Below are 25,822 nucleotides of genomic sequence, written 5' to 3'. Positions count from 1 at the left end.
AGGAGAAAAAAGTAAAGATTTCAAATGGCTAACCTTTTGTGAGAGTTAAGAGTGAGTGCGAGTGAGAGTTGAGAAGTTCCACCACAGAGTTGAGGATTTGAGGTTGCGGAGAGTGATAGTGAGAGTGAGAGCTAGAGTGAGAGTGAGGATTAGAGGATTTGAAGCACTACAGAGAGAGAGACTCGGAGTGAGTGAGTGAGAGAAGAGGAAAAACAAATTCTAAATAAGATAAATATAACGTCAACTTTTTTGAAAATTGATGTAAACATTAAAGCATAATATTGATTTTTGAAAAATCAAAGTTAATGAATTTATGTTAAACTGATGTTAACAAATTTATGTTATTTACGAATATATCACCATGTTTTTCTTAACATTAATTTTTGAAAAAAAATCAATGTTAACATATCGATGTCAAATCCATTTTTTCTAGTAGTATAAAAATCAATCATGTTTTATATAAATTAATCTTCATATTTTAATGGATAAAAAAAAAATTAAATGGGATCTTTTTAATTATTCTATTTAAGGTTCACTAGACTTATTCTCTATTTATATTTACCAAATGCTATCGGGGGTTTATATATATGAAATTCTCGTAATTAAATGCTTATGCAGTTATGCACCTATATAAGGTCTTATAATTCTAAGATTCACTTCAGATTTTTTTCTTCCACCTCTTGATTATATGTCACAATGGTGTCACCACTTCTAATTCTATGCTTTTCTCTTCCTTTGCTTTTGTTTTTCTTCTTCCAAAGCCGCAGAACCTTCAAGAAGCCACCCCTTCCACCATCTGGTCCTATAGGCCTTCCCATAATAGGGAATCTCCATCAGCTAGATAGTTCTGCTCTTTATCTGCAACTATGGCAACTCTCAAAGAAATACGGTCCTCTATTCTCCCTTCAATTAGGTTTAAGACCAGCCATAGTTGTTTCATCCCCTAAATTGGCCAAAGAAGTATTGAAAGACCATGACCTTGAGTGTTGTGGAAGACCTAAATTACTTTCCCATCAGAAATTGTCCTACAAAGGGTTAGAGATCGCATTTTCCACATACGGTGACATTTGGAGAGAAATTAAAAAGATTTGTGTTGTCCATGTCCTTAGCTCAAGACGTGTTCCAATGTTTTCCTCAATAAGACAGTTTGAGGTCAAGCAGATGATTAAGAAAATATCCGAGCATGCTTCATCGTCAAAGGTTACAAATTTGAATGAAGTGGTGATGTCTCTTACTAGCACTATCATATGTAGAATTGCCTTTGGGAGAAGCTATGAAGATGAAGGAACCGAAAGGAGTAGGTTCCATGGGATGCTAAATGAGTGTCAAGCCATGTGGGGAACCTTCTTTTTCTCAGATTATATTCCTTTCTTAGGTTGGATTGATAAACTGAGGGGACTTCATGCACGTCTTGAAAGGATTTTCAAGGAGTCAGATAAGCTCTACCAAGAAGTCATTGATGAACACATGGATCCCAATAGAAAGATTCCAGAGTACGAGGATATAGTAGATGTCTTGCTTCGACTGAAGAAGCAGGGTTCGTTATCCATAGATCTCACAAATGATCACATCAAAGCGGTGCTCATGGTTTGGAGTTCTTTTACTCTCTCATTTAATTTATCTTGGTTATAATTGTAGATAAATTTCTAATAACCATTGGAAAAAGAAAATAAGAAAAATATTAAATTTGTTCAATAATTTAAAATTAATTTATGTAGGAAAAATTATTCATTTAATTCTCAGTTGGACAAACTTTACTTTTCCCTTACACATGAGAACCATCCCTTTTAATCATTGTGTTAATATAGGAATCAAATGAATTATAATTTAAATTAATTTGTAAAAAAAAATTCATTTAATTTTTCAAAAATTTGTTTTAATTTATTCTTGAAGTAATGTTAATTTTTAAAAGAAATTTAATTTATTTTATCTTTCTTTTTCTTACCTATAAACACATTTGTAGAAAAGTTTATCCAGACATATATAATCTTATTTCAGTAACAAAGTGACATATTTGTAACACATGCATCATTCTTATACTATTATATATAGATTACAGCTAGGAAGAAATAAATTATTATATGATCTAAAATTATTATAGTCACGGTTAATTTTCATGTGATGTGTACAAAAAAATTTTGAAATCTTTTTAACATATATTTTTAGAGATTAAGATCATAATAGTCTCGAGTCATACACTAATTTATCTGAGAGAAAAATATCTTAATTCAAATAGTACGTTCCGTGCGTTCATAGATCGAATAAAGGCCAGACCTTCAAAGACTATTTTCTAATTTATACCAGTATCTATAATTTAAAATCTATAATCTATAATATATACAAACATCTATAGTTGAGAATGGACAAAAATAATGGCCAATTCATAGTCTATCGATCTTCAATTGATTGATAAACAGCTAGCATCAATTTCCTCTAAGAATGCAGTTCATTTTTTATTATTGCTATTTTTATTATAAACTAGTGCAAAATCTACGTGATAAAATTAATTTAAAACAATAAAAGGAAAATGAGAAAGTCTATTCTCACAATGAAAAGTCCAATTAAAAGTTATTTTTGTCAAAATCTATTCTCAACCAATTATAAACAGCTGATTTCTTTCTGCAGAACATGCTTGTAGCTGCAACGGATACAACTGCAGCCACAACAGTGTGGGCTATGACTGCTCTACTAAAGAACCCAAGAGTAATGAAGAAAGTTCAAGAAGAAATTAGGACTTTGGGAGGTAAAAAAGATTTTCTAGATGAAGATGATATTCAGAAATTTCCCTATTTCAAGGCTGTGATAAAAGAGACACTGAGACTGTATCTACCAGCACCGTTGCTGGTGCAAAGAGAAACAAATGAAGCATGTATTATAGATGGTTATGAAATTCCAGCAAAAACAATAATCTATGTGAATGCTTGGGCTATCCATAGAGACCCTAAGGCTTGGAAAGACCCTGAAGAGTTTTCACCTGAGAGGTTCTTGGACATCACTATAGATTTACGAGGGAAAGATTTTGAGTTAATTCCATTTGGTGCTGGTCGTAGAATTTGCCCTGGCATGCATATGGCAATTGCCTCATTGGATCTTATTGTTGCTAATCTTCTTAATTCGTTTGATTGGGAATTGCCTGAAAGAATGAGAGAAGAAGACATTGACACTGAGATGTTACCAGGAATCACTCAGCATAAGAAGAATCCTCTATATGTTTTGGCCAAGTGTCGTATCTAAAAGTTTGTTTAATAAAATGTAATTATTATTGTACAGTTTGAAACCCGCCCATAAGTACAAGGTATATATAGGTAAATAAGGGCATGTTGATGTTATGCGGATTATATCTGGCCTTGATCTTGTAGTGAACTGTTTGCTTAATTAATTAGTATCTTTTTTCCACTTTTCGGATTTCAAACATTACACTTATATAGGTTTTATCTTTATAATTACTTTCACTAATTTTTCTTTTCAAATGTCACTTAATTTTATGATTTATTTATATGTTAATAGGGTTTAATATTTAATATCTAACTCTCTTATATAATACTGAATTAGATTTTTTTACACACACACACACACACACACACACACACACACACACACACACACACACACACACACACACACACACACACACACACACACACACACACACACACACACACACACACACACACACACACACACACACACACACACACACACACACACACACACACACACACACACACTTGAGAAATCTAATAAGTTCCAACAACGATCCAATTCGTCTGAACTTTTTCGAAACCGAAAAAGTGATAAAGACAATCGTTTCAATTTTTGTTTTAACAATGAATTCAGAAAATAAACTATGTTTGGCGGTGCGCGGCATTTATATGTGTATTATTTTTCATGCACTCAAAATACGTGTCTAGCTTTTAGAGTGTCTGCCTTCATGTACCGAAATCTCATCTTGTTAAGAAAAAAATGCCATGTTATTCTTATCTATTTTTGGTGTGAAGGACCTAGTGCAGAAACGTGGCATCAGTTGCCGAATAAGATAAAAATAGGTGCATTAACAAAATCAAGTTTTATATAGTAAAAGAGTATAAAAAAAGTTGAAAAAAAACAGTTAAAAATAATCATAGAATACAAATTTTCAGCTTTTTAAAAACAACTTAGTTTTGATAAAAAAACTTTTTCCAAATTTAAGCTAGCTAGGATTTCTAAACATTTTATATTTTTTTTATAAACAAATAAAATGGAAGAAAAATAGTGGAAATGGGGAAATTTTTTTTTTCAAAACATGTTCTAATTTTTGTAATTTTTCCTTTGTCACATTGAGAATTTTTTTACATAAAAAATGTGGTGTTATTACTCTACTTCTATAGTTATTTTTGCTTCCTCATGGTATTTATTGTGTGTTTTGGTCTTTGAATGTGTAATCCAAAGATAATTTTTTTCCTGAAAAATTTAAAAAAATTGTTTAATTCCTAAATGTATAAAATGTTACAATTTTATTCTACCGTTAAGAAATAATTTATCCTTAAGTTATATACAAAATGAAATTATTTCATTTTTTATATTTATTTACTAAATCAGAATTTTCAATTGTTCAGTAAGCAAAGTATTACTCTTTTACACATTCATTGACCAAATATGATCATTTATCCTTTTTTTTTTTTTTTATCTATAACTACTACTTTTGGTGTAGGAAATATCAGATCTTCAAAAAAGTTGAAAGAATCTTAAAAGAGTTGGATTTGGACTCCAGAGCCTAAAGCATGATCATGCTTAAAGAAGCACCCAGCGCTTGCTTGAGAGCCAACATTTGCCGAATTCTGCTTAAAAACTGAAACACGGTCGTGATTATTAAAGGATTACCTATGTCATACTAATTTCTTTTATGTGTGAATGATGACCTAGGTAATCCTAATATATGAAACTTTTGTGATAGTGACTTGGAAAATAACTCAACTAACTCTTCATATTTTATTTTGAATGTGTTCTGGTAGGCTATTATGGTCAATCGAAGATGATAGACTTCCCAGTTATGGTAGGATCCATTTGCAGCATAGCCCGGTTGGACAGTGGAAACATAATGATCTTTCTGGAGAGGACATTTTCAAAGGGCACGTCACCTTTAGTTTTCTTAATTTATGTTATTCTTGATGCATTTTTGGATACTTGTGTTAGTTCGACCTTGATACTTGTGTTAGTTTCCCTTACACTTGGCTACGAGAGAGTTACACTTGCCCCCACCATCACCATCTCTAGATGATTTCTATATGATGGACGCACAGGTTATACCAATAAATAGTTCAACATTACAATTCTCCTTCTTCCTATGTGGGTTCGCCATTGAATTTACCTAGTGGCACATCACCTATAGTGTTATTAAATTCAAACCAAATTAATCGGTCCAACCGGTTCAACCTACAACTGGACCTGCAATCGATTCAGTTATAATAAATATATAAATGGAATATACAAAGCTTGTCATTAAAAAGAAGACCTACTTTTGTAAGAGAGATAGATAATGAAGACGTACAAGAGGGAAAAAGTAATACGGAAAGGAACCACACAATGAAAAGGGTAAAAGTAGAGTGCACTAAGAGATAACATCGACCTACCCTTATTTATGGGCAGGGTACAAACAGAATCAGTACATTTTTAATTAATCATAATTTTGGATTCTAGACTTGGCCAAAACATAAAGAGGGTTCTTCTTATGCTGAGTAAGTCCTGGCAACATTTCAGTGTCAATGTCTTCTTTTGTCATTCCTGCTGGCAATTCCCAATCAAATGAATTTAAAAGATTAGCAAGAATAAGATCCAATGAAGCAATTGCCATAGGCATGCCAGGGCATATTCTACGACCAGCACCAAATGGAATTAACTCAAAATCTTGACCTCGAAAATCTATAGTATTATCTAAGAACCTCTCGGGTAAAAACTCATCTGGGTCTTTCCAAGCCTTAGGGTCTCTATGGATAGCCCAAGCATTCACATAGACTATTGTTTTTGCTGGAATTTCATAACCATCTATAATACATGCTTCATTTGTTTCTCTTTGCGCTAGCAACGGTGCTGGTAGATACAGTCTCAGTGTCTCTTTTATCACAGCCTTGAAATAGGGAAATTTCTGAATATCATCTTCATCTAGAAAATCTTTTTTACCTCCCAAAGTCCTAATTTCTTCTTGAACTTTCTTCATTACTCTTGGATTCTTTAGTAGAGCAGTCATAGCCCACACTGTTGTGGCTGCAGTTGTATCCGTTGCAGCCACAAGCATGTCCTGCAGAAGGAAATCAGCAGTTCATAATTAGTCAAAAACAGATTTTGAAAAAAATATAAAAATTGGATGTCTTGCCTTTGTGAGGAAAAACTTTTACTTTTTTACTTTGTAGTTTGTAATAAATTAGTTCAGCTCTCATGCTAAAACCTTAAATTGGATGATGAGTCATATATTGTGGCATGAAGATTTTACAAACTAAATTTTTTTAAATGTAGGAATTGAAGATGAATACTAAAATGTTTATAATAATTCATATATTTTACTTTCACCCAATTGAGTTAGATCCTTTAGTCAAAAAATAAAAACTATAACAAACATGTCCTAAAATGTAAAGGCCGGAAAGGGAAAGAATACAAACCATGAGCACCGCTTTGATGTGATCATTTGTGAGATCTATGGAATACAAACGCTGCTTCTTCAGTTGAAGCAACACATCTGTTATATCCTCATTCTTTGTGGTCTTTCTATTAGGATTCATGTGTTCATCAATAACTTCTTGGTAGAACTCATCCAACTCCTTGAAATTCCGTTCAAGACGTGCATGCAGTCCCCTCAGTTTATCAATCCAACCCAAGAAAGGAATATAATCTGAGATAAACAAGGTTCCCCACATGGCTTGACACTCATTTAGCATACCATGGAACTTACTCCTTTCGGTTTCTTCATCTTCATAGCTTCTCCCAAAGGCAATTCTACATATAATAGTGCTAGTAAGAGACATTAGCACTTCATTCAAATTTGTAACTTTGGAAGATGAGGCGTGCAAGGATATTCTTTTAATCATTTGCTTGACCTCAAAGTTTCTTATTGAGGAAAATCTTGAGACACGTCTTGAGCTAAGGACATGGACAACACAAATTTTTCTAATTTCTCTCCAAAACTCACCATATGGGGAAAATATCATCTCTAACCCATTGTAGGACAGTTTCTGCTGGCCAAGTAATTTAGGTCGTCCACTAAACTCAAGGTCGTTGTCTTTCAATGCCTCTCTGGCCAATTTATGGGAGGAAACAACTATGGCTGGTCTTAAACCTAATTGAAGAGAAAATAGAGGACCGTATTTCTTTGAGAGTTGCCATAGTTGTAGATAAAGAGAAGAACTATGTAGCTGATGAAGATTCCCTATTATGGGAAGGCCTCTAGGACCAGGTGGAAGGGTTGAGTTCTTGAACGCTCTGCGATATTGGAAGAAGAATAACAAAAGCATGGGAAGAGTTATGCATAGAATTAGATGTGGTGACACCATTTTGGCCTATGACCAAGAGGTGGAAGAAAAACAGTCTGTGGTGAATATCACATTAGAATCATACGATCTTTATATAGGGGCATAAGCTTGCCGACTGTATAAAAATCTGAGGCACTAGTAGGTAAAGTTGCGCCCAGTACAAACAAAAAAATCACAATTGAACAATAAAATTGAATCACAAGAAGTTGTCATTTGAATTTGAGAATGATTATCTTAGAGATTATAACTCTAAGACATTAGTACCAAATTTTATTGAAAGAACAAAGACTATAAACATACTTTATATCCATATAAATCTATACATAGTTTGACAGCTCGAATCCAACTTTCATTATCCCATTAAATCCATCTACACTGTAAGTAATAGTGCCCCACACACACATTTTCTTTTACATAGATTATATATGTAGAATTTTATATTATTTTAAAATCATTTATTATCTCGTTGATATACATTAAAATCACTGTAATATAAAAATTTTAAAATATATTAAACTATGAATCATTTTTTTTTATTATCGTTTAATTTTAATGAAATTTGACACAAACAATTTTGTTAATATATAAATATAATTTAACAATTAAATAAATAAAAATAATATAATAATTATTAAAATTACATTAAACAAATCAACACATTATGTTTGACTAATATGACAGTCCACAGAGAAGCTGATAAGACAAACAGGTGATCACAATACGTACAATGGGAGACTTGTCGATTAGCAATCAATATTGCTAAGCAGAATCAATGTGTACAAGTTGTCCAGCTCAATGTGGGTCTATAGGGTTCTCAGATAAGATTTTTTTATCACTGCAAACTTCTCCTTTTTTAAGAAAAAAAACGTGATTCCTAATCTTGTTTTGAAAGATAACTTGTATTTTCTGGACTATGGATATGATTTTTAGCCCTTGGAAATTGGAATAGCAGATAGCGTACTTAGAATGTACGGAAAAATGTTAAGATATCTCTTCTATTAAAAAAATTAACAATTAACATTTATCAAAAAAAAAAATAACGAGATCACATGGGTACTTAGATCACTTGGGTACGTATAAGTTGTGCAAAAGTTTGGGAGCATAGGCAAATTATAGAGTCTGCATTTAACTGTAGCCCCACACCCAACCCAACCAAAAGAATCATTACACCCCAATAGAAAGCCACTCTCGAGGCATACATCATCTTATGAAGAAAACAAACCCCTTAAATCCACATACAACTTGCATCCCTATAAGATGTTCCCGAGCGGAATTACAACATAACAAAAACAACCTTATGTTTTAACAGGTTTGTGAGGTTTCAGCTTATGCTCCTCTAGTCCTCCCCTATATGTTTTGAAAGAAGAACGTGATTCCTTCTCTTGTTTTGATAGATAACTTCGATTTTCTGTTCTTTGGATATTATTTTTAGCCTTCCCTTGGACATTGGAATGGCAAATATAGCTTATTAGGAAAAAAGGAAAGGAAATAATATCGTCGATTTGATCCATCGTGCTCAAGGAGGAATCAATCTTAGAAGGGATAGGGAGAGCCATGGTCCTCCAAATTTTTTTCCTAATACATAAAGAATTGATTGAAAGAATTTTGGCACTTGTGAATTTTGTGACTTCGGGTCGGTGAGTATGAGTATTGGGACATATAAAGATATGCTAGTGATATTTGGTAGTGAAGGGCAATTTTGCAAGCTTTTGTCTGGGCTCAGACAAGGTTGGAATAAAGGTGTCAATAGGTATTGGCCCTTTATGAACTCTTTTGTATTGTGTAGGGAAGTAGGGAAATATATTTGTGTTCTTTTTTTTGTGCATTTCAGCAATGACTATTCTGTATTTATATTCAATGGAGCACATATAAATACAAAATAACCTACGGTATAAATCTTAATCATATTAGGGACTTAGGTATTTAAAATCAAAAGCAACAAAACCTTTTCATATTATATTTATATTAATATGACATATATATATATATATATATATATATATATATATATATATATATATACATATTTAAATAAATAAAATGTGTTTCTTTTTTGTTTAAAAAAGTAACGAAGCTTTGTTTAGCATTAGGCTACTCGTTGCTAAACTTATCAAATGAGAAAAATAAGTGCTATGAATTGCATAAGTTGGTTTTTCGGTCTATGAAAATGAAATGGAAAAAAAAAAAGAGGAAAAGTAAGGAGTGTTGTTTTGTTACTCTTGGAAATAATAAAAAATTATTCTCTTAAATAATTAAATCCCTTTAAAAAATTGTTATTCTTATGTCTTACAACGCGGCACTATTTTGAATGGTGTAGTTCTTAGTAATTTTATTACTGTCTTTTAAAATAGGCTTTTATATTTCTAGAGTAAAGAAAATGCATGCATTTTGTTAAGTTTTGTAAACTTATGTTAGTATCTGCTTAAACCATATTCATTCGTAGTTTGCTTTAATAAATTATTCTATAAATTATGGATTGACAACTTGAGCCACACTCTTGTTAATAATATGAAATTTTTTGTTGTCTCTTATGTTGATCAGTCAAAATAGTAGTTTTAATATATTGGATTAGTTTATAATATTTTGATTTTTTTCATTACTTTCTTATTATTTTTTTAGTTATATAATTGTTTTCATATTAATTTAAAATAGTTGTTAATAATATGTTGATATTTTTTATGTTAATAATATGATAATAGTAGTTGTCGATAATATATTGATTATTTTCTTCTTTTTTTTGGTTTTTTTTGTTATATAATTATTTTCATATTTCTATTAAAAAATTAATTTATTTCAATTGATAACATATGGTTAAACAAGTGGCATCAATAATTTAAGAGCGAGGTGAATTAAGTTTTAAAATTTTCCCCTAACAAATTTTAATTCTCTCTTTAAATGATATATGCAAACTTAATATGCAGAATAAGAAACAACGAACAATTTAATTGACACTCTTTAAATGCGCAAGACAAAATTAAATTGCAATTATGTAAATGAGATAATTAAGGAAAGAGAGAATTGCAAACTCAGTTTACGTTCAATCTTCAAGCAACTCATTTGAGATTTCTATTGTTCTTGTAAATTCCTTTACAACTTCTGAACCACCTAGGGATACATTTCTCTTGTGTTCAGAAAAACTCACAAATCAAGAGACTCACTACCTCTTGATCACAATAATAGTTTTCTTTTTGAAGTACAAAAGTTTTTCTCTCTTCTAGAGAAGTATAATACAAATTGAAAAACTTAAAAGAATCTTTAATTGATTTGCAAGTGTTTGACCAAAAGTTTATTTATGAGAGAATAAGACAAAGAAGTTTTGAAAAAATTCTAAAGATTTTCGAACACAATTCACATATATATAGACCTTTGGTGGCTTTTCAAAAACTCATAAAGGGATGTGACTTTTCAGAGTTATTTTTGAAATTTTCTCATTAGTAATCGATTATAGATCTTTGATAATCGATTACACAATTATTTTTAGTTATTTTTAAGGCCAAACCTTTTCAACCATTAAGAGATTCTTTTAACAAATAATGGACTAACGTGAATCTTTTCTCTTGATCTCTTGATCTTGTGCTTCTGTGACTGCAACCACATTGTGGAGATTGTGTTTGTGGAGATCGTCTTTGGCACTTATCCATTGAGGTACGTCCTTTCGTTTTAACATTAGGCGTTCGTCGTTTTAACATTAGGCGTTCGTCGTTTTAACCCAGGGCTTTATTGTTGTTTCTCCTTCTGCCTGAGTTCGTGTTTGTCGCAAACTGGGCTATGCTTCTGTAACTGCAACCACATTGTCGAGTTCGCGTTTGTGGAGTTCGTGTCTACGCTTCCATCGAAGGTATGTCTCTGTTGTATGTTAATGATGAAAATCCATTGTTCAATGGTCTGTCTCTGTTGTGATGTTTCGAAACCGTAGTTAGGCACAAAGGGTTAATCGTAACTGAATGTGTAGTGATTTAGGACCATATGTAACTGCCTTAAGCAGTTATTGTAGAATAAATTATGGAGTAACAGCAGGGGGGTTAGGCAGTTTTTAGTGGGTTTTCAGGAAGGGAGACATGAGGCTGTCACATTTACATAGAGGGTTTCAGGGACAAAGCTTTGATTTATATAGAGGGTTTCAGGGACAAAGCTTTGATTTACATATTGAATTTCATCCAAATTTTTGACAAGTCATTGTTACTTCCATGAATATTGATATTGTATCATGCTTAATTATATGCATTTGCTTATTCTGATCATTGTGTGTTGTGTGGTTATTTCTTCCATGCAGGTACATGATTCGTATTTGTTGTGAGAGTGAAATGATGGGCAGCAGCACCAACTGAGGTGAGTTTATATTTCCTTTTTTTTGTCTTTATCTTTGTTAGTTTGTTATATAGTTTTTATTTTATATGTTTGAGTTTTAAATGTGTAAAAAATAGAAATAGAAAGGTCTGCTAATTGCTTAGGAATTCCTTGCTGTTTCAATGCATTCCTTTTGAACCTCAAAAGGTGCTTATGATGGCCTTTGGTTAAATTTCTGATTATATGTATTGGGGTCCTTGTGCTGGGTTATTGTTGGGTTTGTTTTTCTTTTTGGAAGGTGGCACTTTTGTGTCTTGTATCTTTTATTTTCAGTACCTGTGGTACTGTTCTGTTTAATATTTTTTTTTCAACTGCAAAGATAATTTATATTGATAATTAGTAGTGGTACTACAGATTACAAAGAGACATTTATTTTTGCACAGCAAAAATCAATATATTATATATGAAATTCAGTACTAGGTGTACTGAAGATACAAAGTTAAAAAGCATGACAATTATAGTCTGCATCCCATTAGGAGAGACCGAATATAGCCCACAAAAATACAAACCCATCCCCTCTAAGAAAGAACATCCTTTAGATTGGTTGACCAGAAATTAAAGTGCATTTGGAAGTCCTTCTCCACACATTTTATCCAGGACCAGGTGTGGAACAAGGCATCATCCATGACCTTTTCAGGAGTGAACGGATGGTTCTTGAATATCTTGGCATTTCTATGGTACCAAATGGAGAAGGACAGGGCTAGCCACAGAAATTCCCATCTTTTGTTGGTACTATCTTTGCTATTCCACTGGGTGAATTGTAAAAAATGATTCTTTGGATCTATGGAATAGGAACCCACTCTATTAACCCATCTCATTGTCTCCCACCAAAGACTCCTAGTCTTTTCACAGTTGATCTCCAATTCCAAACTGCAGATTTGATCTCCAATTCATTAAATCTGGACACAAGGCTTTCTTTTTTTTTTTTTTTTGCACTGCAAAAATATGATTGTATTAATATACACTTCAGTACTAGATGTACTGAAGGTTAAGAATTACAAAGGTAGAATCTGCCAAACCCCAGCTACAAAAAGAATCACATAAGATAACAACTCTATCCTCACACATCCTAGGACAATTCTGCCTTTATCCTAGATGTACTGAAGGTTAAGAATTACAAATAGTGGGTTTTTTTTTTCTATTCACTCACTCACTCCACCTTTCTTCTTACCTCTCAAAACTCACTAACTCACTCTCCTTTTTCTAGCTAAGGCTTAAACTAATTTCTTCCCAAGAGATGAGCTTGTATTGCAAATTGTTAGTGCTTAGCTCTACTGAGCTTTAAAAGATTGACTAAGATTTTGTTAAAACATAAGCACTTAGACAATGAAGGAAAGCTGGAGTTGCTGCACATGATGTCCAACGTTATGTCAAGGAATAAGATCGGGCTGCACAATGCACAAGGCAAGATAAAATGTCAAATGAAGAATTGAAGTTGCAGGATCCACGATGTCGGATACAATGTCCTGACATCCTGCCCGAAAATACTGGAGTTGCTGCACAATGCATAAGTCAAGATAAATTGTCAAGTGAAGCATTAAAGCTGCAGGATCCACGATGTCGGATACGATGTCCTGACATCTTGCCCGAAAATACTGGACACATAAATCTGTTATATCTTTAACAGATTATTGTGCAGTTAGCAAGAGATTAGATGATCTATCTTTAGGAACGAATTAAAAGATCATTAAAGTTCGAATTTCAAAGTAGAAGAGTTCGTTTAGGGATTAAAGATTAAAGATTAAAGATTCAAACTAAAAGATCAAAAGTTATCTTTTAGTTCTTTAACTGCAGATTTTCAGGAAAGTGATAGATCTCATCCAGCATCAAGAAGTTGCAGCCCAGAATCGTACACGGCTATAAAAACATGGAGGCTGCACGAGTTCTGTACCAAGTCCGGGATCGAAGGGTTATTTTGTGAGTTTTGGGACTTGAGTGATTTGTGAGCCACCTTGATGGTACCCTAACATCAAGTGTTGGACCTATGTGTGTAGAGTTGATCTCTTGTGTGTAGAGTTGATCTCTAGTGTGTAGAGTTGATCTCTAGTGTGTAGAGTTGATCTCTTTTGTTCAGAGTTGATCTCTGGTGTGTCTTTGATTTGTTTGTAAACACGGGAGTGTGAGTGAGAGGGAGTGAGCGGAGGTTCTCATATCTAAGAGTGGCTCTTAGGTAGAGATCGCACGGGTAGTGGTTAGGTGAGAAGGTTGTAAACAGGGGCTGTTAGACCTTGAACTAACACTATTGAGAGTGGATTTCCTCCCTGGCTTGGTAGCCCCCAGATGTAGGTGAGGTTGCACCGAACTGGGTTAACAATTCTCTTGTGTTATTTACTTGTTTAAATCTGTTCATACGGACACATACGATCTCCATGTTCTGAAGCGTGATGTCGTGACATCCTGTACGACATCTGTCCCCAGTATCAGAATTTCACAAATAGTACCAATGCATGTGAGTGCTTTATATACTCTATGACCTTGATGGAAGGAAACTAATGAGTTTTACCGTCCTTCATCTGCCTAGCTAAGTCACCTAACTCTTTTCCTGCCTTTATAATTATGCAGTCAATGTGGAAACCAAAGTCAGCGAGTGAGTGAGTGAGAGAGAGAGAGAGAGAGAGAGGTTTCAGCGTTTCTCTCTCTTTTCCCTATGATGATGGGTCACGTGGCACCCTCTCACCAAAAAGTTAATCAAATTTAATTGAATCTTACTAAACAGATCCTTAAGACATTGATTAAAACATTAAAGAAAAAAAATATTGATTGTAAAAATCATAAATAATATAATTTTGTTCATTCTAATAAAAAAAATTGTTTTAATCTCTTAACCAATAATCAAATTATAGTAAATATCATGACCAATTTAATAATTTGCTTGCTACCCTTTTCTTTAATTTCCCTTCATATCGTTAGCACACTAATCCATCACCCATGTTACATTTCTTACATGTAAAATTGGTTGACATCTAATAAATTGAGGTTCTAGAGAAGTGTATATTTTTTTCTTCTAATCTATTCTTTTGATTTATTAAAATTGAAGTTAGTCACTATCCAAACATAAAATTCAAAGCAAACTTAATTATGGCATTAATGATTTTCCAACAAATAGATATTGATTTATTTATTTTAATTTTCAATTACCCTCTGCAAAATTGAATGTATGATGGTACTGCCAAAATTTAGCGGACAGCTAACAATAAATGAAATTTTCACAAAGAGGAACAGAAAATGCTGTAAGGATAGCTAGAGGGGTTAGAGATTTTGGTAAGGTTGTTGCTGGCTTTTGGGGGAATGTTGAGAGAATCTGAAACAAACGAATAATGATTTGTGGTTACTTGTCTGTTATATTGTGCAGGATTATAAATATTTAATTTGTACTTGTTAGATTGTAAAGATGATGATGAATTCAACTCCTGAATCAATAGTTATATATGCATATGAAAATGAAATTGTTATATATCATTATATCAAAGTCATGTGACATGTAACTATGTTCTATATGGTTCCATATGGAGCAATGCTTTTACTTTTGAGTGGTGTCAAATTTCAGCCTCTTGTGTCATCTTTTCGGCTTTTTTGGGCTGATGGGACTAATTTAGAGCAATGGAATGCAAAATAATAATCAAAGGGTAGCTTGAAAAGTGGTTATTAGTAATGAAAAAAGATTCGATTTTCTTTGAAGAAACATAGCTGGTTCATGATTTCATGAGAATTAACTTTCTTTTTCATGGTCTAATTATATTTTTTTTTGTGGGTTGTGATCTAATTATATTATTTGCAGAGAGAGCACTACTACAAAAATGATTTTTTAAGTCGGTTCTACAATATATTTTATGATGGTTTTGAACCGTCATAGAACGCAATGTCGTAAAATAGGTCAATAGATACAACGACGGTTGAGGAACCGTCTTTGTATAGTGGGGTTTCTAAGACGGTTATTTCAAAAATCGTCTTAATATATTTAACTTACTACAACGGTTATAGGTATAACCGTCTTAGAAAGTTAGACATATTAAGACGATTTTTGAAATAATCATCATAGATTCCCATGTCAACCAAAGACGTACTAAGACGGTTACATGTATAACCGTCGTAGATTCTCATGTCAACCAATGACATACTAAGACAGTTCTTCCAATAACCGTCTTAGAATAATTTTTTTAAAAAAAATATTTTTGGTGCGGTTTTATTAATTGTAATTTTTTATTTCATTTTTTCTAAACATTGATTTGAAGTAAAATATACTTATCATTTTTAACAATTGTAAAATCATTTAATTACATAATACAAGAATGTACATAATTAATGATAGTCTACAATTTTGCAAGAATTTAAATTACTATATAATATCTAACATTGCTATGAATAAAATGTTGTTTTACATGCAGACCACATCTCTTTGTATTTCATGGCAAATTAAATAAAATTCAAAATTTGTAAGATCGCCACCAATACTAAAGTCTAAATAAAGAAAACATGCCTAAGGCAAATTCAAGTCATCATGTTGAGATACAAACATGGCCAAAGCAAACCATTAATTTTAGTCTTCATCCATGCCACCAGCTGGTTTTGCCATCTGAAAAACGAAAATGAAAATCAATTTCCACAATGTTGAGAAAATTAGACAAAAATATTTCTCCAAAGAAAAAATTTGAGTTACATGAAGATCCTAATTTTTGAGTTTGTATGACAGTGGGAGTTTTAAAGGTCATCACTTTGCAAACGATCTAATTCCTTCATAACTATATTTATTAACCATAAAGAAACTTTTGTTTGAGATTGTTCCCCAAAAGAAAAATGTGTTCGAGGTACATATTAAGGTGGAAAACATAAATTAATTGATTACCTAGTCCACACGTAGTACAGTGCATGCAGCATCTGTAGCATATTTAAGAGCAAATAACCTGAACAGAAAAAAAAAACAATAAGATGAAACTAATTTTCCAGGAGATATGAAGATAAATTCTGATTCAACATAGAATAGAATTATTTCAAATCTTAACAGTCGAAGAAAGCATCAGCTCCATCAATTACAAGAACCCTTAATTATTGTCTATATATTTTTTATATTGGAAGGGTTTTTAGAGAAATCTCTAATTCTCCACAACAGCAATGAAAGGCCACTTCATTATTTGCTCAAACTACGGGTTGCCACCATATAAAATAAGCTTGTGTTAGATCATGGCTTACTTAGTCACATGGAGATCCCAAATGCACAAGGTTGAGACATCCTTACATACGCCTTCTTCCAAATCAATGCCAGCATTGAACCCAACATTCTCAGCCAAAGTTCTAGGAATCATTTGAAAACTTTTAGCAAATTTTGCTATAGCATATTGATCCAACCTGCAGGGCCATTGAAAATGTTTAGTCCATCCCATTCCCGTGTCAAATACCAAATAAGCATTGAACAAAATAAATTAAGTCCAGTGAATAGAGACAATAAGTATTTCCAAATAAATTAAGTCCATTGGAGAAACTGCAGAATGCAAGACAGAAAACCTACATCAAGAAATTCAATACAAACACAGAAAAATAATTTTTAACATAATTTCAACAAAAAGTAATTATTTAAATTTAAATATAAAATTAGTTAATCAAATACAAACTAAAATTCATTTAATAGATGAAATTTATTCATTATAAATAATTTTATTGAATATTTACGAGATTTAGGTTGAATTATCATTCCTAAGTAGAACTAAAATAAATACTAAGTTAGAAAAATTCAAATTTTAGAAAAGGTTTAAATTATATTTTATTAGGATATTTACCAAACTAGCTAGTGAAGATTTTCTTGGTAAGCGTCTAACGATTATGGGATGACTTGAATTGGAATGAAGAGAGAGAAAATAAGTAAAAAGAAAAATATAAAAAGTGATAAATAATGCAATAAAAAGGAATAAAGAGTAAGAAAAAATAAAATGAAAGTATATATGATTAGATAACATATTTTAATGTGACTACTTGAGAATTCAAAAGTTCGGCCCATTTCCAAATGGAGTAACAGAATTCTTTTTCATTATTTTGAAATTCTTAAATAAACTCATGAAAAGGTTTTAAAATTAAAATGATTCTTTACAAAAATTATAAGAAACAAGCCTATGAAAGAAATAAACAAAGTAAATGATCAAGAATGTTTAATACTAGTTAAAAAAGATAAAATTTAATTAAAAAAATCATTCTATTAGTTCCTTTTTAACAAAAAAAAACTATTTGTTTTTAGTTTTTTATTTTTACGTTATATTTTTTAATTGTTTATGAAACTAAAAGTAGAGATATCTTCTACCCCACTTTGTTTTTCTAATTTGGACAGACATTTTTTCTTGTTAGTGGTGAGTCTATTCACACTTTGATATATATATATATATATAACTATCTTCAGTATTTACATATATAATTGTATATATATTTCTTAAGATATGTTAATTTCTAGATAAAATTTGTAACAGAATCTTTATCAATACTATTATATTTTTGAAAAATTATATTAAACAAAAAATTAGTCTGTCTATTATTCATGCTTGAAAAGCCATTATGCAGTACTTTCCTTTTGGCACTTCATTCACACTTAACTAAATTAAATAACCAAAACCACTGTCAATATCTTTGCCACGTATCAATGTCATATCAAGTTCAGTAGCATTCACAGGCCTACCTTAAACTAAGTCTATGCCCACGATTTAACAAACAAGCCATCAAGCAACAAGTAAATAAGGACACAAATGAAAGGGAAAATATTCAAACAATCAGCCACGTAATGAACACATCACAAATGACTTTGCTTTTAGAAGATTAAAAAGGAAAAGTGCTTTGGAATCAGCTATCTTGTGTCACAATTTACAATAACTACATTGTAATGTTCTAATTTTCTGCAGTAACTTAACCCTTCCATTTAGAGGATATATATCCTCGGCTAATTGTACTTTCCCATTTTACATAAAATAAAATTTCAATTTTCTTAAAAAATCTCAACTATAGATTCCTATCCATGTACCTTAGTAACTTTTTTAATTTATAGATTCTTTAAAAAAAATTAATAGTTAGTGGGGTTCTGCTAAATGTTGTCATGACAAGAGTATATTCATTAGACATCAAAATGGAAGTTATAGTCCCCTTGAGCTAGCAGCATTATTTTTCCCTGATATTTCTCTTTGATCTTTATAATTTGACAAATCTAAATGTGTTAAGCACTTATGGAGATCAAGAACTCTCTCTATATCAAGCTAGTAACGAAATTGATTTCCAGCTGGAAATTCATGTTTCTCATAGCTCAATATTAAAGAATTAAGCACATACACCATAGTAATTGACTTCTCGAACAACAACACTTGAACAACAACACTCGAAGTCTCGATCAAGCTAATACACCATAGTAATCAACATCAACTTGTTCAGAATTAGGCAATTGCAAATTTGCAATAAGAAAATTTTAATAAGGAATTAAGTATTTAAAAATAGAAATAAGAAATCGTGAGAAAGCATGGTACAAAAATTGAAACTGAGAAAATTGATGATGAAGAAGAGTAAGCTATTTCTCTGAATCTCCTGGAAAATTGAAACTGAGAAAATTCCCAAAAGTTCAAACCTTTCCCAACATGCCACAAATTAACAAGAAAACTAGTAGTCTTTTGATTTCACCTGTATAATTACTTTTGATTTCCAAAAAACCTTCATGAATTCCTTAAAGTTTTAGTCTTTTAGACCAACTATAAAATTAATCATCAATTTCAGATTTAATCAGATTTAAAATTCTTTGTCAACATAGAAAAAGAAAACCAGAAAGCACTCACCTTCGGAAGGATCAGTGGTGGCGTTTGTAGATTGAGCTTGTGCAACGTTAACCAAGCAGCTGAGAAAACAAACATTAGTAGTAAGAACATTACCTCAACATTCTTCAACTCAAACTCTGGACTATGAGTTAGACATTTGTTTCGAAATGTGTTAGAAGGCCCACTAGTGTACTTTAATTACAATTAGAATGTACTGGAACAAAACTAAGCAGCATTATTAAATACAAACAAATATTCTTCTAAGCATAAAGCATAATTACCCCCACCGCCAAGTGCAAGTAGGTCATTCAAACACATGAAGTAGTACCGATTGACACCTGCACAAAAATATATACAATTAGAACACCACAAGTTCAAATAAACTCAAAAAGGAAAAAAGAAACTTCTCGTTCATATAATAAAAGTTGAGAGCTTGTACAAAAACAAATTCAAATGAAATTTACAAAATCATTAATTTACAAAATCAAATTCTTTTAATTCATGAAACTAAAGCAAGTATCAATATATTTATTATATATGTAAATCATTGAATTGAAACTAACAGCTTCGTTAAAAAACGTAAAATGGAATGATATCACCTGTGCCTTTGTATTCTTTGCACGTTTCGACAATTCGACCCTCGATCAAATATCAATTTTGTGCAGTGTTACGCATTTCTAAGTTTGCATCCAAAACCAAAAGTGATTCCCTCTACCTACAACTAGTTCTGGTTCTTCATTCCACTAAACACTAATCAGTCAAATCATCCACTAGCATCACAAAACAGGGAATCCATTACCCTAAGAACAAAGCTTCACTCTGTGCAAAAAAGGGAAAAGAAAAACATATTCGCCAATTAAAACAATTAAGCTAACAAATAAATCTCTTTCCTTCTTTTTCAAAAATAATAAAATCAACCAAATTCCGGGGTGAATAATAAAGCAACAGCTATCCGAAACTAAATAAAAACACAGGTTACAAATAATAATAAAGTAAAAGTACATAAAAATAAAGTGGCAAATGATGGTGAAGGAGTGGGACTTACCGAGCTCGAATCCATCGAGGAGGAACATCAAGGGAAGCAATCAAAACAAGATCGACTTCAACATAGAGCGTAGCCAACGATTTGAGAAGCACGCGTATGGCTATGTAGAATTCGTAGTCCTTCAGTGTACCTACGTACATCACCGTCGTGTACGCATTTCTTTTTCCTTCTTTCACACCGGAAACACGCCAAAACCCTGATAGCATGTAATGGATTCGGTAAGTTCCTTGATTCTATTCCAAAGAGCTATTTGGGGGTGGAGATTTCATTGCGACAGGGGTTTGGGTTTTTTTGGGGGTTAGGGTTTTTTGTAGTTTTACTGGAGGAGAGGGGAATGGGGGCGGTGGTGGTACCAGGGAGAAGGTGGAGAAATGTAAGGGAAAGAGGAGAGAAGAGGAGAAGGAGAAGACAGCTAGGGAGTGGGGAGAGGAACAGACGCCAGTTGGGAAAGAAAAGGAACGAGTGCCACATTTGCGGAAAGAAGAGGAACGGACGCGAGGGGCGCATTAAAAATTAAAATGGCTCATATTCAAAGACGGTTTTCCGAAACCGCCTTTGAAATGTTCGCAATATTTACAAAATTGCCATCCTTATACATACTAAGACGTTTTCGTATGACCGTGGTAAATATGATGTCGTAAAATGAAGCTATTTTAGTAGTGGAGAGAGAGAGAGAGAGTGAGTGAGTGAGTGAGTGAGTGAGTGTTTGCTTCTTTATGAGGAGCAGCGAGCAGTTCCTCTTAACCATGTGTCCAAGTTGTGCTATGTACTGAAATAGTGTGTTAGTACTTAGGTTCTGCCATCTATTGACCCAACTCATAGTCTCCCACCAAAGAGTCCTAGTTTTTATACATGAGTACAGGATATGACCAGCCGTTTCCTCCTCCTCATCGCACAGCGGGCAGTTATAGGAAGGCAGCTCCACATGTCTCCTCCTTAAGTTAACCTTGGTAGGGATTCGGTTCTTGAATAATCTCCAAGAAAAAGCACTTGCTCTAGGTGGAATTTTGAGATTCCAGATTGACTTGAAGTCACTATCTTCAGTAACCTGGCTGTCACCATCCTTCAAGAAGCTATAAGCTGCCTTTGTAGAATATGGTCCACCAGTATCAAGCCCCCATAGCAGAAGGTCCCTGCTTGCTGGTTGAATTTGAAACTCAGCAATGTCTGCCATAAAAGCTGCTGCCATATCAACTTCATGGTCAAAAAGGTTTCTCCTCCATTGAAACTTCCATTCCCATCTATTATCCACTAAGATACCCATTGAGTTGATTAAATGGTTCTGCTGAGTACTAACGTTGTACAAGCTTGGGTATTTATCCTTTAGGCTCAAGTCACCCTCCCTCCATTTATCTTTCCAAAACTTGAGTCTTGACCCATCACCCACCTTCCATCTGAAATTGTTAATGAGGCTATTGCTGTGATGTTGTTGAAAAACAGACCTCAAGTCCTTCCACCATTGAGAAAAATGAGCACTGTCCCTACCAGAACATAGGGTATTCCACCCTCCATATTTAGATAGCAAGACTCTAGCCCAAAGCTGATTGTGGTTGTTTGCCAATTCCCAACCCCATTTACCAAGCAAGGCTTCATTGAACTTGGTTAGGTCTTTAATCCCTAGCCCTCCTTTGCTCTTGGGAAGACACACAGTGTCCCAATTTACCCATGCAATCCTGGCTGCCTCAACACCCCCTCCCCATAGAAAATTCCTCTGGATAGATACTGCTTTTTGGACCACTTTTTTGGGAATTTTAAAGAAAGACAACAGATAAATAGGCATGGCTGATAGGACAAAATTGATAAGGGATATCCTGCCCCCCATAGATAAACATCTCTGCTTCCACTTAGCCAATCTAGATTCAAACTTGCTAATAAGAGGTTGCCAAACATTCCAGCTTTTAGAGGACGAACCCACTGGAATTCCAAGATAGGAAAAAGGAAAACCCAACTGGCCACAGTTAAGGTAATTAGCTGCTTCCCTACACCAACTCACAGATTTACCCAAGCACCCAAATTTGCTTTTAGCATAATTGATCTTGAGCCCTGAAGCCAGCTCAAAAATTCTGAGGATAGACTTCATAGCTCGAACATTGGCTGTAGTCGCGGTTCCAAAAAACAAGGTATCGTCTGCATATTGCAGTATGTTGATCTCTTCCTTGTGCCTCCCTACTTGATAACTGCAGAAAATGTTTTTTGAAACAGCTGTCCTCATCAAACCAGTAAGGCCCTCGGCTATTATGTCAAAGAGGAAAGGTGCAAGAGGGTCGCCTTGCCTAAGCCCCCTCTTAGGCACAAACTCTCCAGTAGGGCTGCCATTTATCAAGATTGATATAGTTGCACTAGACAAGCATCCATAGATCCACTTTCTCCATCTATCACAAAATCCCATCCTTTTCATCATGTAGTTTAGAAATCCCCAAGATACCGAGTCATAGGCTTTTTCAAAATCAACTTTGAAAATCATGCAAGGGTTATTGTTGCATTTGGCTTCAGCTAAGACTTCATTAGCAATCATCACACCATGGAGAATATGCCTTCCTTTAAGAAATGCAGTTTGCCTTTCATCAATAATGTGTGGCAAAACTAGGGCCAGTCTATTAGCAAGGACTTTAGATACTATTTTATAAATACATCCTATAAGAGAAATGGGTCGATAATCATTGAGAGATTGAGGGTTATTGGTCTTGGGGATAAGGGCTATGAAGGATGCATTGCTTCCTTTGGGGAAAGAGCCATTTATGAAGAACTCATCCATAAATCTGATAAAATCAGGTTTTAAAATATCCCAAAACTGTTTAATAAAGTTGAAGTTTAGCCCATCCGGGCCTGGGCTTTTATCACCATCACAAGCCCAAACTGCAGACTTGATTTTCCCTTCCGAGAATCTAGCAACAAGGCTTTGCCTCTGCCCTTGATCAAGAGAATTAAACTGAATCCCATCCAGAGTTGGTCTGCACTGATTCTGTTATGAAAATCTTTCTTTGAAGTGCTGAAAAACTGCAAACTTGACATTATTGGGCTCATGAATCCACCCCCCATCAATGCACAGACCTTGAAAAGCATTTACCCTCCTTCTACGATTGATGATTCTGTGGAAATAGGATGAGTTTCTATCCCCTTCTCTTATCCACTTCACTCTGGATTTTTGCCTAAGCATGGATTCATAGGCAAGAGCTGCACTCCACAGCTGTTCCTGCAAGGATTTCCTAAGCTGAACTTCATCTTGGGATATAATTGAAGCATTACTACCTGCCTCCATGTCATTTAACTGCTTTTTAAGATCATTTATCTTTCTAACAGTGACTGACCCATGCTGCAAACTCCATTGTCTTATAGCTTGCTTGAGAAGCTTTAATTTATGCTTTAAATACACTCTCAGTATAATGTCTTTTGAGAGTCAATTTATCACCATGAAGTGAGAGTCATATTGTTCATAAAAGGCTTTAAATACACTGTGGCTAATTTCTGTATGGTTTTTTTTAGGGCTATCATTTACTACTGCTAATTGGCGTTGCTGCGGAAGCGGTTTGATTATATCTTTGAAGCCTCAAAGTCAAGTATTTATATCTTAGATTGGAAAACTAATTTGAAATTGTTGTTGTATGCATTACTGGTATATTTGTAACTTATGCTATGCCTGTCTACATGACCTTTGTTTCATTGGACTGATATCTTTGAAGTATTTACTGTGATTTAAACTGTCTCTATATATATGTTGTGACTGTCACTGCCCTTCTGTCTCTCTTGTATTATCTTTTTTTTATCAGCAAAATTATAATTTGTATTAATTTTTTTTTTGCACAGCAAAAATCTGATAATATTAATAGGGTCAGTACTAGATGTACTGAAATATAACAAAATATACAAGGCAGAAATCTGCCATCCCCATCTACATAAGATAAAACCACAATAGGTGGTTACCCAAGCAACCAAAAACCCCTAAGACATTTCCTCCTTTAAGCAAGTAAACCACTGATTAAAGTGTGTGTGAAAGTCTTTCTCCATGCAGTTGATCCAAGACCAAGTGTGAAATAGAGTTGGGTACTCACTTGAAATAGAGTTGGGTACTTTTCTTGAAGACTTAGATCATCCTCTTCCCTCCACTTGTCTTTCCAGAACTTGATTGTGTTCCCATCACCTAACTTCCACTTCAAATTATTGGAGATGCAATTTCTATGGTGCGGTTGAAAAACATTTTTCAAATGCTTCCACCAAGGAGAATAGTCTGCTTTGTTTCTGCCACAGCAAAGAGTATTCCACCCTCCATATTTGGATATTAATATTCTGGCCCAAAACTAATCCTGAGTATTTGCCAAGTCGCAGCCCCATTTACCAAGCAAGGCTTCATTAAACTTAGCCAAGTCTTTAATCCCAAGACCCCCTCTGTTCTTGGGAAGGCAAATAGTATTCCAATTTACCCAAGCAATCTTAGCCACTTCAGAATCTCCTCCCCAAAGAAAATTTCTCTGGATTGAGACTAGCTTGTGCACTACTTTTTTAGGGACTCTAAAGAAGGACAACATGTAGATGGGAAGAGCTGTTAAAACAAAATTAATGACAGTTATCCTTCCTCCCATGGATAGGCTTTTCTGCTTCCATTTGCTAAGTTTGAACTCAAACTATCATTCCTGCAAGGATTTCTTTAAATCCACCTCAGCTTGAGATAGAATTCCAGTACTGCTACCAGCTTCCAAGTCATTCAGCTCCTTCTTTAAATTCTGAATTTTAGAAACATTGATAACACCATTTTGCAAGCTCCACTGTCTGATGCATCCCTTAATGAACTTTAGTTTCAGCTTTAAAGCATATCCACCCCAACCACTAGGATGATAGTTGCCCCATCTATGAGACACCATTTTCTGAAAATCTTTGTCCTTCAACCACCAGTCCATTACTTTGAAAGGTCTAGGCCCCCAATCCACTATTGTAGACCTCAAGAGGATAGGGCAATGGTCAGAGAAATCTCTATCAAGCACAAATTGGGTAGAATCTGGCCATAGGGATAGCCATTCATCAGATAGAAAATGGGCATTGTACCTTATTTAATTATCACAACCTGCCGCCTTCTAAGATTCATCCTAGTTGGAAGTTTGTCCCTAATTAGCCTCCAAGCAAAAACCAGTGATTTACTTGGTATTTTGAGCTTCCAAATGTCAACAAAG

At 33.6% G+C, this 25,822-nt stretch overlaps 2 protein-coding genes and 1 long non-coding RNA gene across 4 annotated transcripts; 1 reads left to right on the top strand and 2 right to left on the bottom strand.

Annotated features, from left to right (window-relative positions):
• The first annotated feature begins 644 nt into the window (after window positions 1–644).
• Window positions 645–3,396, top strand: LOC100801855 (cytochrome P450 83B1). Its single transcript, XM_006576367.4, has 2 exons — window positions 645–1,587; window positions 2,626–3,396. The coding sequence occupies exons 1-2, from the start codon at window positions 697–699 to the stop codon at window positions 3,232–3,234; spliced, it is 1,500 nt and encodes a 499-aa protein (XP_006576430.1). The 5' UTR covers window positions 645–696; the 3' UTR covers window positions 3,235–3,396.
• Window positions 3,397–5,478: 2,082 nt separating this feature from the next.
• Window positions 5,479–7,786, bottom strand: LOC100801312 (cytochrome P450 83B1). The gene is made up of 2 exons (XM_003521925.5): window positions 6,633–7,786; window positions 5,479–6,274 (listed from the first exon to the last, which is right to left on the bottom strand). Exons 1-2 carry the CDS (start codon window positions 7,518–7,520, stop codon window positions 5,654–5,656), a joined length of 1,509 nt encoding a protein of 502 aa, XP_003521973.1. The 5' UTR covers window positions 7,521–7,786; the 3' UTR covers window positions 5,479–5,653.
• An 8,393-nt stretch (window positions 7,787–16,179) lies between these two features.
• Window positions 16,180–20,419, bottom strand: LOC100800774 (uncharacterized). Of its 2 annotated transcripts, XR_003266441.2 has the most exons (5): window positions 19,897–20,419; window positions 19,637–19,695; window positions 17,034–17,189; window positions 16,690–16,747; window positions 16,180–16,419 (listed from the first exon to the last, which is right to left on the bottom strand). It is a non-coding gene; the product is annotated as an uncharacterized lncRNA (long non-coding RNA). The 2 variants fall into 2 exon arrangements; XR_413411.4 differs by lacking the exon at window positions 19,897–20,419 and having other exon boundaries at window positions 19,637–19,816.
• Between the last annotated feature and the right edge of the window lie 5,403 nt (window positions 20,420–25,822).

Source organism: Glycine max, chromosome 3, assembly GCF_000004515.6.
Source record: "Glycine max cultivar Williams 82 chromosome 3, Glycine_max_v4.0, whole genome shotgun sequence".
In the NCBI taxonomy this organism is placed as follows: Eukaryota; Viridiplantae; Streptophyta; class Magnoliopsida; order Fabales; family Fabaceae; genus Glycine; species Glycine max.
Note: the sequence above shows the minus strand (reverse complement) of the source record. Positions and strands in the feature narration are given on the sequence as shown.